Consider the following 13,440-nt stretch of genomic DNA (forward strand, 5'->3'; position numbering starts at 1 on the left):
ATTAATGTGCTTTGTGACTAAATGCCTTTTCCCCTCAAGGCAATGTTAACGTGGCTGGTTTCTGCCACTGCCAGCTACAGTTTTTTCATTTTCTTCCAGTATTTCTCACCTCCTTCAGAGCTACCCAGCTGACACAGTGTAATTTAGTTCCTCACACGTAGCAAGGATCAGCTCGCCAGGCTGATTTAGTCACAATATTGTGCTCACATGCCGTAATTTGACGTGCACATACTGTCGTGTCTGCAAAGCTCCTTCTGCTTTGCAGGCATGCTACAAACACAGAGGAATGATGAGCTGGAGCACAAGAAAGCAACCTCAAAATGCTTCACTTCTCTGTAATTATTGTCCTCGTTTCTTATTCTTACACTCTTTACCACCAGATTCTGTTTAGGGGACAAGGTGAGCATCCACTGGAGTTAAGTGCAAGCTCCACTACTTAAAATAAACCAAACCACAAACCCACAGGTTTTTTCCTATAACTACATCTTACGATTTTATACTTGGAGAGCTAAAAAAAATTAATTAAAAAAAAAAAAAAAAAAAAAAAAACCAAACAGCTCTTTTAACGACTTTAACAAGTGAAATGCACCTTTCAGAAACCACAGAGATGTGAGAGGTTCTCATGTCACAGAGGCTTTCAGATGCACCAGGCAGGAGCAGTTTGATTTCAGCAGAGTTTGATGTGCCTGGCTTCCAAAAGAACTCTATCTTCCATTGTGCTCCCAGCCCAGCCAGGAGTTTTCTGTGCGTTCACGTTCACAGAAGCAGTGAGTGGAAATGCTCGAGCTGATCCCAAGCTGTCTTTTGTAACCCTGAGACAGCTCGGGCGTCCTCTCCACGCAGAGATCGGGGTTAAAAATAGAAACAGCGGAACTACTTTCAACAAAACTTGCAACACAGGAAGTGAATGAAATTCCTCTTAACTATTGCTGGCTCAACAAAAGGCACCTTACAGAGTCAGGCTGGGCTGCAGCTCTCTAACATTGACAGATTTCCTCAGGACAACTAAAAGAACAACCTAATATTAAATATTTGCTGGTTCTGTAGAATTTTTCACCCTCAGCTCGTTCTTTTTCAGTGCTTTAGCTATTACAGGACAGTTTCCTTACACTGCTGAATCCTGGCACTTTTCAGCTCACATAAATATATTTAAATATCTTCAGTTCTGTGAGCAGAGCCTGGCCATCACTTCAAAGTGCCACACAAAACACCCTGCAAGCCACAAACCACTCAAAACCTTTATATTCTCCTATCAGTATGCAAATGGCTGTGACTGATGTGAAGAAGAAAGGACATCAGGCCACTGTGCTGACCACAAGAACCAAACCTACTGACTTTTAAAAGATCTGGACTTATTATTTTAGGCACAAATGCTGGTGCTACATTTTTTTTCCACTGTTAAGAAGCTAAAAATCCATTTTTAAAATTTAAATTTTAGAGAAAAAGCTTTAAAGAGAAGAATACATTTGATATGATTAATGGTCTTTAAAGAGCTCAACATATACTCAGAGGACTGACAAGGTAAAGGATAAAACTCTCACTTAGGTAACAGATTAATTTACTTTACCAGATTCAAGGGGATTACACAGCAAACTCACTGCTCAGGACACTTCTCATTAAACCTAATTTTGGGCTCTCTGCACTGGAATCCAAATTCGTATTTCAGGGGCTATTTGCAATAGTTAAAGAGAAGAACAGAGCACAAAAGCCCTGCTTCTACACCAAGGAAGACTCTGTATTTCATGATTAATCTTCAGCCACCTCAAAATTCTCTTGGATACCAAGTGGCAATGACAAGGAACTGGGGCAGGTTCAGAATAGGTATCAAGAAGTTCTTTATTCTAAGGGTGGGCAGGCCCTGGCACAGGGTGCCCAGAGCAGCTGTGGCTGCCCCTGGATCCTTGGAAGTGCCCAAGGCCAGGCTGGAGCACCCTGGGACAGTAGAAGGTGTCCCTGCCCATGGCAGGGGGTGGGATGGGATAAAATTCAACCCGAGAAATCCCAAATGTGGCATTCCAGCCCTGAACACACCAGCCAAGCACCCAAGAGACACTACACAGTTGCCAAGTAGCAGCAGCAGCACATTTTTGCCAGCATGGAGAAATCCATCACATTTCCAATGATAATTACTACAAACGAACCAACGTGCTTGTAATTCCACCCACAACAGAAAGTCCACAGCCTCCCATAAAACTCTACAATTTTATAGGCTCTGAGAGGAAAGAAGAATAAAAATCTTCCTTCCTTATTAAGCAATCATCTGAAATCTTACATTTGTCCACAAATTGATTTTCAAGACGGTGGTCCAATTTTAGACAGAAAGAAAACTATAATGAATGCAAGCTTAAGCCAATTATGCTAAGTGTTACTTAAGTTCCAAAACTATCACCTAAACTGCAATTTAAAACCAAATTAAAAAGAAATAATTCACATTCCTCCCCTCCAACAACATTTACATGATAATGAATTTCTTCTTGGGTAATAAGTAGTTAGTTAGTGTTCATATGCTGGAGCCTGGCAAGGAAACCTTTCTTGTGGGCAGCTTTGGAGCCTGTTCTTTTCTTTAAGATGCTCTAATTTAAATGCAGATGTAGACTTCACACTAGTGGGTTTTGTTTAAAAAAAAAAAAAGGAAAAAAAGTGCTGCTGTATTAGAAGGAAGTGACAGAAAGAGGACTCACATGCACCATTTGAGTTCCACATTTTGCACTATCTCGTTTTCACTGGGCAGGAATGTGTGCAAGAGGTCTCAAAGATGAGATTAGAGCACCAACCCCCCCTCCCCCAGAGGGTTTTCTGGTTCAGGGCTTAGCACAAGTGTTTTCCAACTTTTTCCTCTTTAAATTCCAACATTTTTTTTTCTTTTTTTTCTTTTTTTTTTTTTTCTTCTCTAAGTCATTCTTCATGCACTTCCTTCCCCTTTAGAGATATGCATGGTCATTTCCAGGAGACATTAAACACTGGTAGCTTTTTCCTGTGTAAATTAGTGAGTCTTAACATTGGAGCTGGAGAAGAATATGAAATCCTGCTGAGCCAGCATCCCCTAAGCCGTTGTCAGAAGAACAATTAAACATGGACCAGCTTCCCAAAGCTTTTTTTCACCTCCATGCTAGATGGAAAAAATTTATTATATTCTCTGCCTAACCCCATTTTCTCTACAGATACATTTATTTTGTTAACTGGGCTTGTTAACAGTTTGTTTCCCACAGCTGAACTAGAAAAATAACTTGTGCTATTCCTTAAACATCCAGTCCACATCCTGAGTAATTATTTCTCCTCACTCACCCTGCAGCTTCCACAGCTGCAGCTTCTAATGTGGAAACATTTGCAGTGCTCTGATTTTATTTAGAAAATAACCTCTCTGAATTTTACTTCTGGTTTAACATAATTAGTAAATTTGATTCTTTGGTGAAAAATGGACTCTTCAGCCTAATTAATCCTTTCCCAAGAAACACACAATTCCTCTACCTGTCTCCTGATCAACAAGCTATTTTTCACTCCTGTCATGTCAAGTGTAATCTATTTACACAACTGCAAAACCACTGCTGCAACAAGTAATTGATGTAGTGTGGAAGGCTGACAAATTGCAGCTCCTCTGTGAAAGCAAGAGAGCTGAGAAGTAAAAGCTTTCTGCAATGGAAACAGAAAAAAAAAAATAGTCCAGCAAAACCACTGAGCCTCTAAATGAAACTGAAATCAAGATCTGAGGCAGGTTCAGCATGTTCAGAGCAAGAATGGCACTGTCAAGCAATGGAACCATCACACTGCAGGGGAAAAAATACATTTATTTAATTTTTTTTTTTGTTATCACTGGTTAAAAAAAAAGCCTCAAGAAGTTCACAATAGAGAAGTCACATATTTACCTCTGGATCTATAAAGAAAAGGAAGCAGCAGCTCTGAATGTGCTCAGCCTCAAAAATTCCTGTTAATTACCTCACACAACCAAGCAATTATTGCATGATTTGCCTTTACCTTATTACAAGCATACAACAAAATATCCAAAATTATTAACTCTAGAAACACTATTTAATTTCAAGCCTGCAGATGTTACTTTTAGCTATCAAAGCTCAGAGGAGCAGCACAGCATCTCCACTAAAAACCCACAGCTACTCACAAGTCACCAAGTTGCATCTGATCCACTCCCTAAAATTCAGTTTTAAACAGCAACCAGAAGTTACTGCTCGTACCTATCAGTCAGGAAGTGCACACAGCACCCTCAGCAGCATGAATTTTTAAACAGACATGGAAGTGAGCTAAAGCAGAATTTAAATAGCATCTTAAAAGCTCTCCTAATAAAACAAGTGAGGTCTCCTCACAAAAATCACAGCGTGAGTTTAGGCAGGAGAGAAGCAAGCATGGTTAATTTATATATTTATAGTCTGAACCACTGTACACCAAAACCACAGAGCTACAGGGACCTCCCAAATGCCTGAGAGGAAATACTCAAAGAGCAAGTTGGAAATAATACGAGTAGAAGGGTGATGCTCAAGTGATCAGGGCAGTTCTGATCCTGCTTCAGTCATTTTTCATGACTGGTCTGTAGGAGCAAACACCTGCACAGCTTGCACACTGCTCACACAAATGTCAAAATAGTGCATTTTGCTCTACACCAGCAGCCATTTGGGGGAGAAAATAAGGTGATACACAACAGGAAGCAAAATGAATGTGAAATCTGGAAGAAAGGAGGAAAAAAGCTTCAAGAAATACAGGGGGAAAAGTCAGCAAAAGATTCAAAACAACACATTTATGGAACTTTTAAAGTCCTGTTCTCAAAACACTGCAGACTAATGGCCACAAACCTGCATGAGATCAAGGGCAAACTAGATTTTTCATATATGTATATATACATATATAAAATGCCATGAGTACATTCCCTGTGAATACCAGATTTTCTTTACTGACCATCTTCCAGAAAGCTTCTCCCACGCTTGGAGTATTTGAATTTATTAATTCTTACTAAAAAAAAAAAAATTAGTATTTTTCTTCAACTCCTAACAAGTGAGAAAATTTCAGTTTCTTCACCTCAGATTAGGATATATATTTTATATTTATAGGTGCATTTTTAGCAAAAACTCATTTAATTTAATTAACAAATAGCACTTAAGTGATTTGGTTCCAAGAGCTCCCACAGCCATGGAATCTGGCACTGGCAGTGCAGCATTTAACAGAATCCCCCAAAACCCAAAAGCCCCATTCTTTGTGTACGTATCTCTTGGACTGGTACACAAATCACATGCACTGACTGCTCTGATCTTGTCCTTTTTTGTGACAAATTAAAGAACTGAGGAAGTTCCCAAGCTCAGCACCAGGAAAAGGCTCTCTGGTGTTACCCCTTTAGGACCAAACAGTCCCTGCTGCTTCCTGGGCTACTCCTAGAGCAGAGGAAGATGCCATCAGAGTGGCCAGGATGTGATGCCGTTTTAATGCCTGTGTTTAACACAAGTCTCACCACAGTTCCTTCCCTGCTAAGCTGTTTATTCATAAATGGGACAATTAGCAATTCCCCAAGGACTCCCATCCTGCTGTGAGAACACCAGCCTCTGCTGCAGTCCTGACATTCACATCTATCAATCTGCATTTCCCCTGCTCCCTCCAGTCAATTAGCTGGATTACAAACCAGTGAGGATGATTAACCCTCTGGAATGATTTCTCTTTGCTTCTCTCTGAAAAACCAAGGCACTGGAGGAGGGATTTTGGATTCATGACTGACACAGCCATCATTTACTCATCAGATATTCCAGATTTATGACAGATCACAATACACACACAGTTAACAACACTCCAGAAAGAAATTTCCATTTCTTAACTCATTCTTCAACACAGTCAGCAGCAATCCAAACAGCACCAGCAATGCTTTCTGGAGCCACTGCCACAGCCTTTGGTTGGAGCTCAATATTGTGGAATATGCTACACAGAGTTCACTATCAAATCAGAAACATGTGCCAGCACTTTTTCCCCCTCCAGTAATTCCAAGTTGTTGCCAGGGAGTTGACCACATTCTCCCCAGGGCAATTACATTCAGCCACTGGGTGGTTTTCACTTTTTTTTCCCCCCCACCATTTTTTTAAAAAAAAATTCAACATCTACTTTAAAAACCTGAAATGAGTTTAGTGTTACAAATGTATGCCTTGTATATCTCTGCCTGTTAGACCTTACACAAACTTGTAAGATTCATTTTTCCCAGAGCTTTGCTTTACTCTTAAATCACCTTGTCTTCCCTTTTCTTACAGCTGGGTGAGGAAACACCTTCTCAGGTACATTAAATTCATACTGTTTTGTTCAAGAGAGCCTTATATTCAGCAAGTGCAGTTTCTACCTCCACCTATCTTTTTTTTTAAGTGCTGTTCACCTTGAAGATGTCCCTTGACCTCAGCTATGCCTTTGTACAAAATGAAAGACGAGCCGACAACTGATCTACTTTAAATACAAAGCTTCTGACGCATTTAATTCCTACAACAAACACTTAAAACCATTTCTCTGCATTACCTAGGCTGGGAGTTCTCCTCATACATCCGTTCCTTCCCTTCCTTGAAGAGGCTGATGGTCTGCTTGGTTTTTTTCATCAGGTTCTCCATGAAGACCCTGAAATACTCGTTCTCGCCCAGGGTTTCCATCTTGCCCTCGTAGCGGGACAGGATGGTGCGCAGGTGCTGGTAGGTGTCAGGCAGCAGGTCCAGGATGTAGGGAGGGCTGTTCTTCAGGGCCAGCTTGGGGTTCTGACACAGACGCACCACCTGTGGGTAATGGAGAAAACACCTTTGTGAGAACTCGAGGAGCACGATCAGGGGTTAAACACAATTCCCTGTCGCAAGCGCGACGCTCCGAAACGTTCACTCCAACAAAGCCCATTTGTTGTTCAAATTCAGATGGAATCACAGGATCCCAGAATCACTGAGGCTGGGAAAGACCTCTGAGATCAAGTCCAACTTGTGACCAATCCCCACCTTGCCAACCAGCCCAGAGCACGGAGTGCCATGTCCAGTCCTTCCTTGGACACCTCCACCACCTCCCTGGGCAGCCCCTTCCAAAGCCAGACCACCCTTCCATGGAAAAATTCCTCCTGATGTCCAACCTGAACCTCTTCTGGTGCTGCCTGAGGTCATTTCCTCTTGTCCTGTCACTGCCTGCCTGGGAGCAGAGCCCAACCCCAGCTTACTGTAACTTTCTTTCAGGGAGTTGTAGAGTGATAAGGTCTCCCCTGAGCCTCCTTTTCTCCAGGCTATTTTCTCCAGATAGTGAGCCCAGCCACCATAAAAGAATGCAGTTTCTGGGCTGAAGTGCATGTGGACTGATGAAACTCATGGTAATAAATTTATGTGACAGGGGAGGGGAAAGGAAGCCACTTCACCATCTGCCACAGACAAATTTTTCCATTCTCTAAACTGAGGGAATAAAAGGCAGAGTTGATGGCAAAGCTGCAATTTTAAAAATTAAGTAGTGAACTTTCAGTTATAGAAAGGGCAGGAATTAGAGTTGTGAGGTCAGTTTTGGATCAAGTTTACAAGGTAAGAACCAGCAGTCCAACACTTCTACAATCTGTGATTTCCAGCAAACTTGAGTACAAAATGTAGCTACACTTCCCTAAAGTTCTTCCCTATAATGAATATTATCTGGCTGCTTAACATCCAGCATATAAATGAGGTCTAAACTCATGACACTGCCAGGTATGAGGGAATTACAGATATCAAACAGTGCAGAGTGCAAAGCTTAAGTAAAGTGGATAAGAAAAAGCAAAAGAAAAAGCAAAAGAACAACTTAACAACCTTTTGCAGTATCTCATTTCCACAAAACCTTGTGAAACCTTCAAGAGGAATTGAGCAGTTCCCTACAGCACACACTAAAATACCTACTTCCCTTAAACATGGATGGTAAACAGAGTCATTTCTTCTGAAATGGTGCTTTAGCGTTTAACTTTGCACTTTATGGCATGTGCAAAAAGCAACCTTGTGAAGTGACATCTCCAATTTTATCTGACTTACAGCAGTGCCTGTACCAAGAGCTGACTGAGAAAGGTTTGATTTCAGCCAAGAGAAAGGCACACAGTGTATCAAAACTCAAACCAGAAAAATCAGACTGCCAGTAAAAAAAAAATAAATGAACACCTAAAAAAGCCTCTGCAAGAATACACGGGAAAAACAAACTACCAAAATTTTCCCTCCATTTTGAGGAGGCTGCCAAGGTCTTAAGATAAAGAGATGGACAGGCAGACAGCTGACTTAGTCAATTGATGCTGATGCCTCAACTGCTGCTTCCTTGGAGCCTGTGAACATTGTACAATGAACCATATCAACAAATTAAGTCAACACATTTGTCCCCTGAAAAAAAAAAAAAATAGTTTCGCTATGAGCATGAATAGGTTCTAAATACGCTCCTCTGACCCAGCTGAGCTGTGCTCTGGGCAGCAAAACCTTTTCTTCAGCAGAAATTGTTTATTATACAGTGGGTTTAAAACCTTAACAAACACTGTCAGCTCCGAGGAGGAAGCCACATTGAGCAAGCAGAGTCTGCACTGCCCTCAGCCAGCTGGAAATAGAGAACCATTTGGCTGTTACCCTTTGAAAATACCCAGCTCTGGGAGCAGCAGACCTGCTGCATTTCAGACTTTGGTATCAATTAGAACAATCTCCCCACAGCAGCAGAGAGTTCTGCAAACTGCTCATTCTCAGAGCCCCTGTAAAATGCCTCCCAAGAAGTGACTTGTAGATGCCTCAAACAGTTAAGGGAAAGGTCAAAGCTGCTGGTATTTTATTATCAAATCAGTTTCTTTATTTACCAAGCAGACCAAAATTAGCTAAGATAAGCAGTTAAACAACACTGCATAATTAGGAACTGCTGCCTCCTGAGCAAACTTGGTGGTTTCATAACACAGCAGCAACAAAAGCAGGGGCATTTTCCTTGTTTCTCTACGTGTGCACTTGCAGCATCATGACAACATCCAAAGGAATGTTCCCAGCCCTGGGAACAGCTGCCCCTCAGCAGCCTTCCACAGGGACCAGCAACGTGGAAGGAAATCGAGCAAAAAGCAGCAAATTATTTTTTGTTTAGGTGTGATGGCAACGAACAGAAGCAATCCATGGTTTTAAATTATCATCTAAAAGTTTGCATGGCTTATGCTTTGTTGTTTCAGGAACAAACCTTTTCGGGAGACATTTCTGGGTTTTTAGGCACACCAATAAAGTTTAGCGTGAAGAGACGTGGGCCTGTGAAGAACCCAAAAATTGACTTCACCCATTTCCATTTTCCAAACCAAGAGGAGAAAGTAATCAAAAACAAGTTTTCCCAACTCAGTTTTGAGGAAAGAATCTGTTACCTACTCATTCTAGGAAAAACAATCTCATCTAGATCTTTGAGGCCTGGAATTGAATCTTTCCCCTCAACAATCTGCAGCTTGCCTGGACTAATTCTGGATTTAAGAGTCCCAGGCCTGACAAGCATCCAGGGGCTACTCCCAGGTAAAATTTTCCTCTTCCAGGGCAGTTCTGAAAACTCATTTTTCTCCTTCCTTTAGCAGCTGAACAGCCAACTGTACTGAGATCACACCTCATTCCAGCTTCAGCCAACAGCAAAACAAAACCTACTCAAGCATCTCTTATCTCTTGCTGGATTTGTGTTTGGCCTTTCTTCTACTCACAATGAAGGTGACCTGCAGTGGCACTTCTCTGTCTCAGTTCTAGGAACTGAATGGTATCAGGAAACCCTTTAGAGAAGCTTTATCTCAAAGCTCCTCTTCCTCCTCCAAGCCTTCCCACACGAATCCCACCATTCCTCTGCTCCATCCCAAGCAGCTCATGACTAACCCACCTATTCCTCAAATACCACCCACAGCAGGGAACTCCAAGGGGCTGCATTTAAATCTCTGTTCTGCAGAGAAATGCATAAATATCACCTCATTCAGCTGAAGGGGAACATCCACAGGGATGGAAAGGGTATTTTATGTCCATGCTCTTGTGTGACCACGTGCAGCTGTGGGAGGAATGGTACTGACAAAAAATTAGGGCTTCAAATGAAAGAATCTGAAAGACATAAATATGTCAGGCAGCTTATGGAGAGCATTACAGGGGAAATATTTGGACAAGAATCAACTTGCATAGGAAATTCATCAGTCACATCCGAAAGCAGAGATGCACGAATGCTTTGACAACACCAGCTAATTATGCAGACTAACAAATGAGGTCGTGAGTGTAGTGTACCCACACAGACACAGCACGCAGCTCTGAGAGGCAAAAACATCATCTATTAAACATGCACACGAGCAGGTTTTTTATCTGCACCTGGAATTTCACATTCTTGGCCCAGAAATCTAACCCATTTTCAACACCTTCCATTCATTTAGCCCTTCTCACCATGAGCTTCACTGGCAATTTGCTACACCACTAAAAAGATTTTAATTCAGATGTGTTCTCCTGAGTGTGCAGAAGTACAGCTGAAATCTAACTGAAATCTGAAAGGCTTTTCAGAGCCAGATCTTTCCTTTTGTACAAATCAGACTGAACAAGACCTTAAGCCTGAGAGCTTCTGGATGCTGCCTAAGAGTAAACCTGAAGTCAAACGAGGTTGATGTAACTTGTGACAAATACAGCACCAGCCTTGGCTTTTCTGTCAGTGGAGGGAGCACACATCCAACCCGCTCTAAAGACCTGAAGCTGTGAAATTTCCCCCCACAAAACATCCCACTGCATTTCAAAATATAATTTCAGAATGATAATCAGCTTTTTTTTTCAGGCCAGTCTTCTCCTTTGAACAGAGCAGGTTAGGAGGTCAAATACAAGTTGCCATCCATGTCTACATATCCTATACATGAAGACCAGCATTCTTACAGGTTACACTTATTTAGGATCCTGTTTCCATGCCCAAACTGCCTTCCCTACATTAGCACTTGTGCTTGGCCCTCAGTGTCTGTAACAGAGCCAATGGCACTTCTCAAAAGGCTTTTTTTCTTTGCCCCAGTCTCGCTGTAGGTGATCAAAGCTCATCACAGGCACAGCAAGGCACAACTATAAACCCTGGCTTTTGTTGAGCCAGCCAACACAGAGTGATTTCTTGGCAGGAATATAATTTAATACGCCTTTAAAGAAGTCATTTGCTCTGCCTGCTTTTAGCACTTACTGCAGGAGGTTCAGACACTGCATGGATAAACAATGCAGGGGAAGGAGAAGGAAAAGTGGGAATGCATAAGCCTGAGGGGCAATTGGATGAGGGATGCCCAAAAGCCCTGCCTGCTCTGCTCCCAGAGGGGAAGAAGGTGGCCAGGTGGCAGTCCCCAAGGCCTGGGGGCAACTTGGGTGATGCTCTTACTCTGCACTACTTTTAAGGAGCTGAACCCAGTGCCATAAAATGCACATTTCAGACTGCAACGTGTCAAGCTTAGCCTTGATTTCAGGGCTGAACAGGAAGTATGAATGAAATACAAGAATGTTAGATTTTTATTTTGTGCCCATTTCTGTGTGCCTGCACTCACTCACCACATCATTCCCTGACAACTCCCCAGGATTTCTGAAAACTCTGGATTGACCAGCACACCTAGCCAGGCCAGTAAATCAAATATCCCATCACACCAGCAGGCCAAAAGGTCTGGTGCCCTGCCCCCGGCAAAAGCCATTTCCTGGCATTTTAAAAGGAGGAGGAGGAGGGGAGAGTCTTAATGACCCCAGAGAGCCGTGCCCCTCCTAAAGGTGTGGGACTGGAAGAAGGCCTTTCCAACTCCCACGCCACAAGTTTTTCTTGTTTAACATCAGTTAATACTTTATCTTTCTGTAACTACACGTACTTATTGCAGAAGGGTTTCTTTACAGGCTTTTACAGTTTTTCCTCAGCTCCCAGTTCTAAGGAAAATATTTTGTCCTGAGAGCAGCAACACACTCCTGCTCATTCCAAAAGGAATAACCGGACCTGCCACAAAGCTTCACTATCCAGTACCCACACACCAGCCTGTATCACAGGCCCAGGCACACCTTGCAAGGAGCAAATCCTAGATTTCTCCCTTGTCCTGCTGCTGTCACCACCTGCAGCTCCCCACCAGCCCCTACCCATTCCCAGCACCACCAGTGCCAACCCCAGCACCTGCAGGATTATCGTCATCTATACCTGTATATGATACACAGATATCACAGAATATCCTGGCTTGGAAGGGACCCACAAGGATCATCCAGTCCAACTCCTGGCCTTGCACAGGACACCCCAACAATCCCACCCAGTATCTGAGAGTGCTGTCCAAATGTTGAGCTCTGGCAGCTTTAGGGCTGTGACCACTGCCCTGGGGGAACATCCCAGATCCTCTTAAGCAAGTCTGCATCCTCCATCCCAAATTGTCCCCTCTTCCTCCAGCTTGTTCCTTGCACAGCTGCTGATCTCTCTTCATACTTTCCCGTCTTGGCATCCCATTCCCATCCAGCCTCTGGCCTCTCCTCCATTGCTCACCTCTCCACCAGCTTCCACGTGGAATCACAGAATGCTTGGGGTTGGAAGGACCTTAAAGCTCATCTTGTTCTGGCCCCTGGCAGGGACACCTTCCCTATCCCAGGTTGCTCCAAGCCCTGTCCAACCTGGCCTTGGACCCTTTCAGGGATGGGGCAGCCACAGCTTCTCTGGGCAACCTGTGCCAGGGCCTCACCACCCTCCCAGGGAAAAGTTTCTTCTCAATATCTCATCTAAGCCTGCCTTCCATCAGTGTGAAGCCATTCCCCCTTGTCCTGTCACTCCATGCTCGCTACATCCTTCCCCCAAAGCGCTGCACCCCATTTTGTGCCCACACACCTCTCAGCCCCCCAAATATTTCTCTTTGAGCCACAGACAGCTCTCTCCCAGCCAACCCCACGGCTCCAGGCTCATCCCAGACCCCCTCTGATCCCAGAGTCCCAAAGCCCCCAGCCCAGCCCTATCCCATAGCCACCCCAGCCCCCCGCGGCCGCTCCCATCCCACCGCCCTCCCCACCTTATCCATGAGCTTCCAGCACTTCTCCACCATCTTCTTGTCCACGGCGCCGGGCTGGTGCGGCCCGAGGTGGTGGTGGTGCGGCTGGAACGCGTCCTTCATCAGCCCGATGAGCCCGCCGGGGCCCTTCTTCAGCGGCGCCGACATGGGGGCGCCCACACCCGGCCCGTGGGGCCCGTCCGGCACCGGGGCCGCGGCCCTGGAAGGGACCGGGCTGAGGGCGCTCCGGGCCGGGCCGGGCCGGGCAGGGCGGCGGCGGCGGCGGCCGTGGGCGGTGGCGGCGGCGGCGGCGGCGCCCGGTTCCAGCGAGGCCCCGCCCTCCTCGCCGGCGCTGATTGGCCGCCCGCCCCCCCGCGCGCCCGGTCACGCCCCCTCCGCCGGGGAGGGGCCGGCGCTGATTGGCGGGGCAGCGCGGCGCATGCGCAGTGCGGCGGCGTGAGGGCGGCGCGGCGGCCATGGCCGGGGCGGGCGGGGCGGGGCGGGGCGCGGTCGCCATGGGAACGCGGGGG

At 44.7% G+C, this 13,440-nt stretch overlaps 1 protein-coding gene across 1 annotated transcript in view; it reads right to left on the reverse strand.

Moving 5' to 3' along the window:
• CBL (Cbl proto-oncogene) overlaps window positions 1-13,205 on the reverse strand; it is a 35,397-nt gene extending 22,192 nt beyond the window's left edge. Inside the window, exons 1-2 of the mRNA XM_082296969.1 lie at window positions 12,932-13,205; window positions 6,487-6,734 (exon numbers count right to left, since the gene is read on the reverse strand). Coding sequence (XP_082153095.1) covers window positions 6,487-6,734; window positions 12,932-13,078 — 395 coding nt within the window. The 5' untranslated portion in view covers window positions 13,079-13,205. The remainder of the gene's footprint in view (window positions 1-6,486; window positions 6,735-12,931) is intronic.
• Window positions 13,206-13,440: the final 235 nt, after the last annotated feature.

The sequence above is a fragment of the Coloeus monedula genome (assembly GCF_965178545.1).
Source record: "Coloeus monedula genome assembly, chromosome: 25".
Taxonomy (NCBI): domain Eukaryota; kingdom Metazoa; phylum Chordata; class Aves; order Passeriformes; family Corvidae; genus Coloeus; species Coloeus monedula.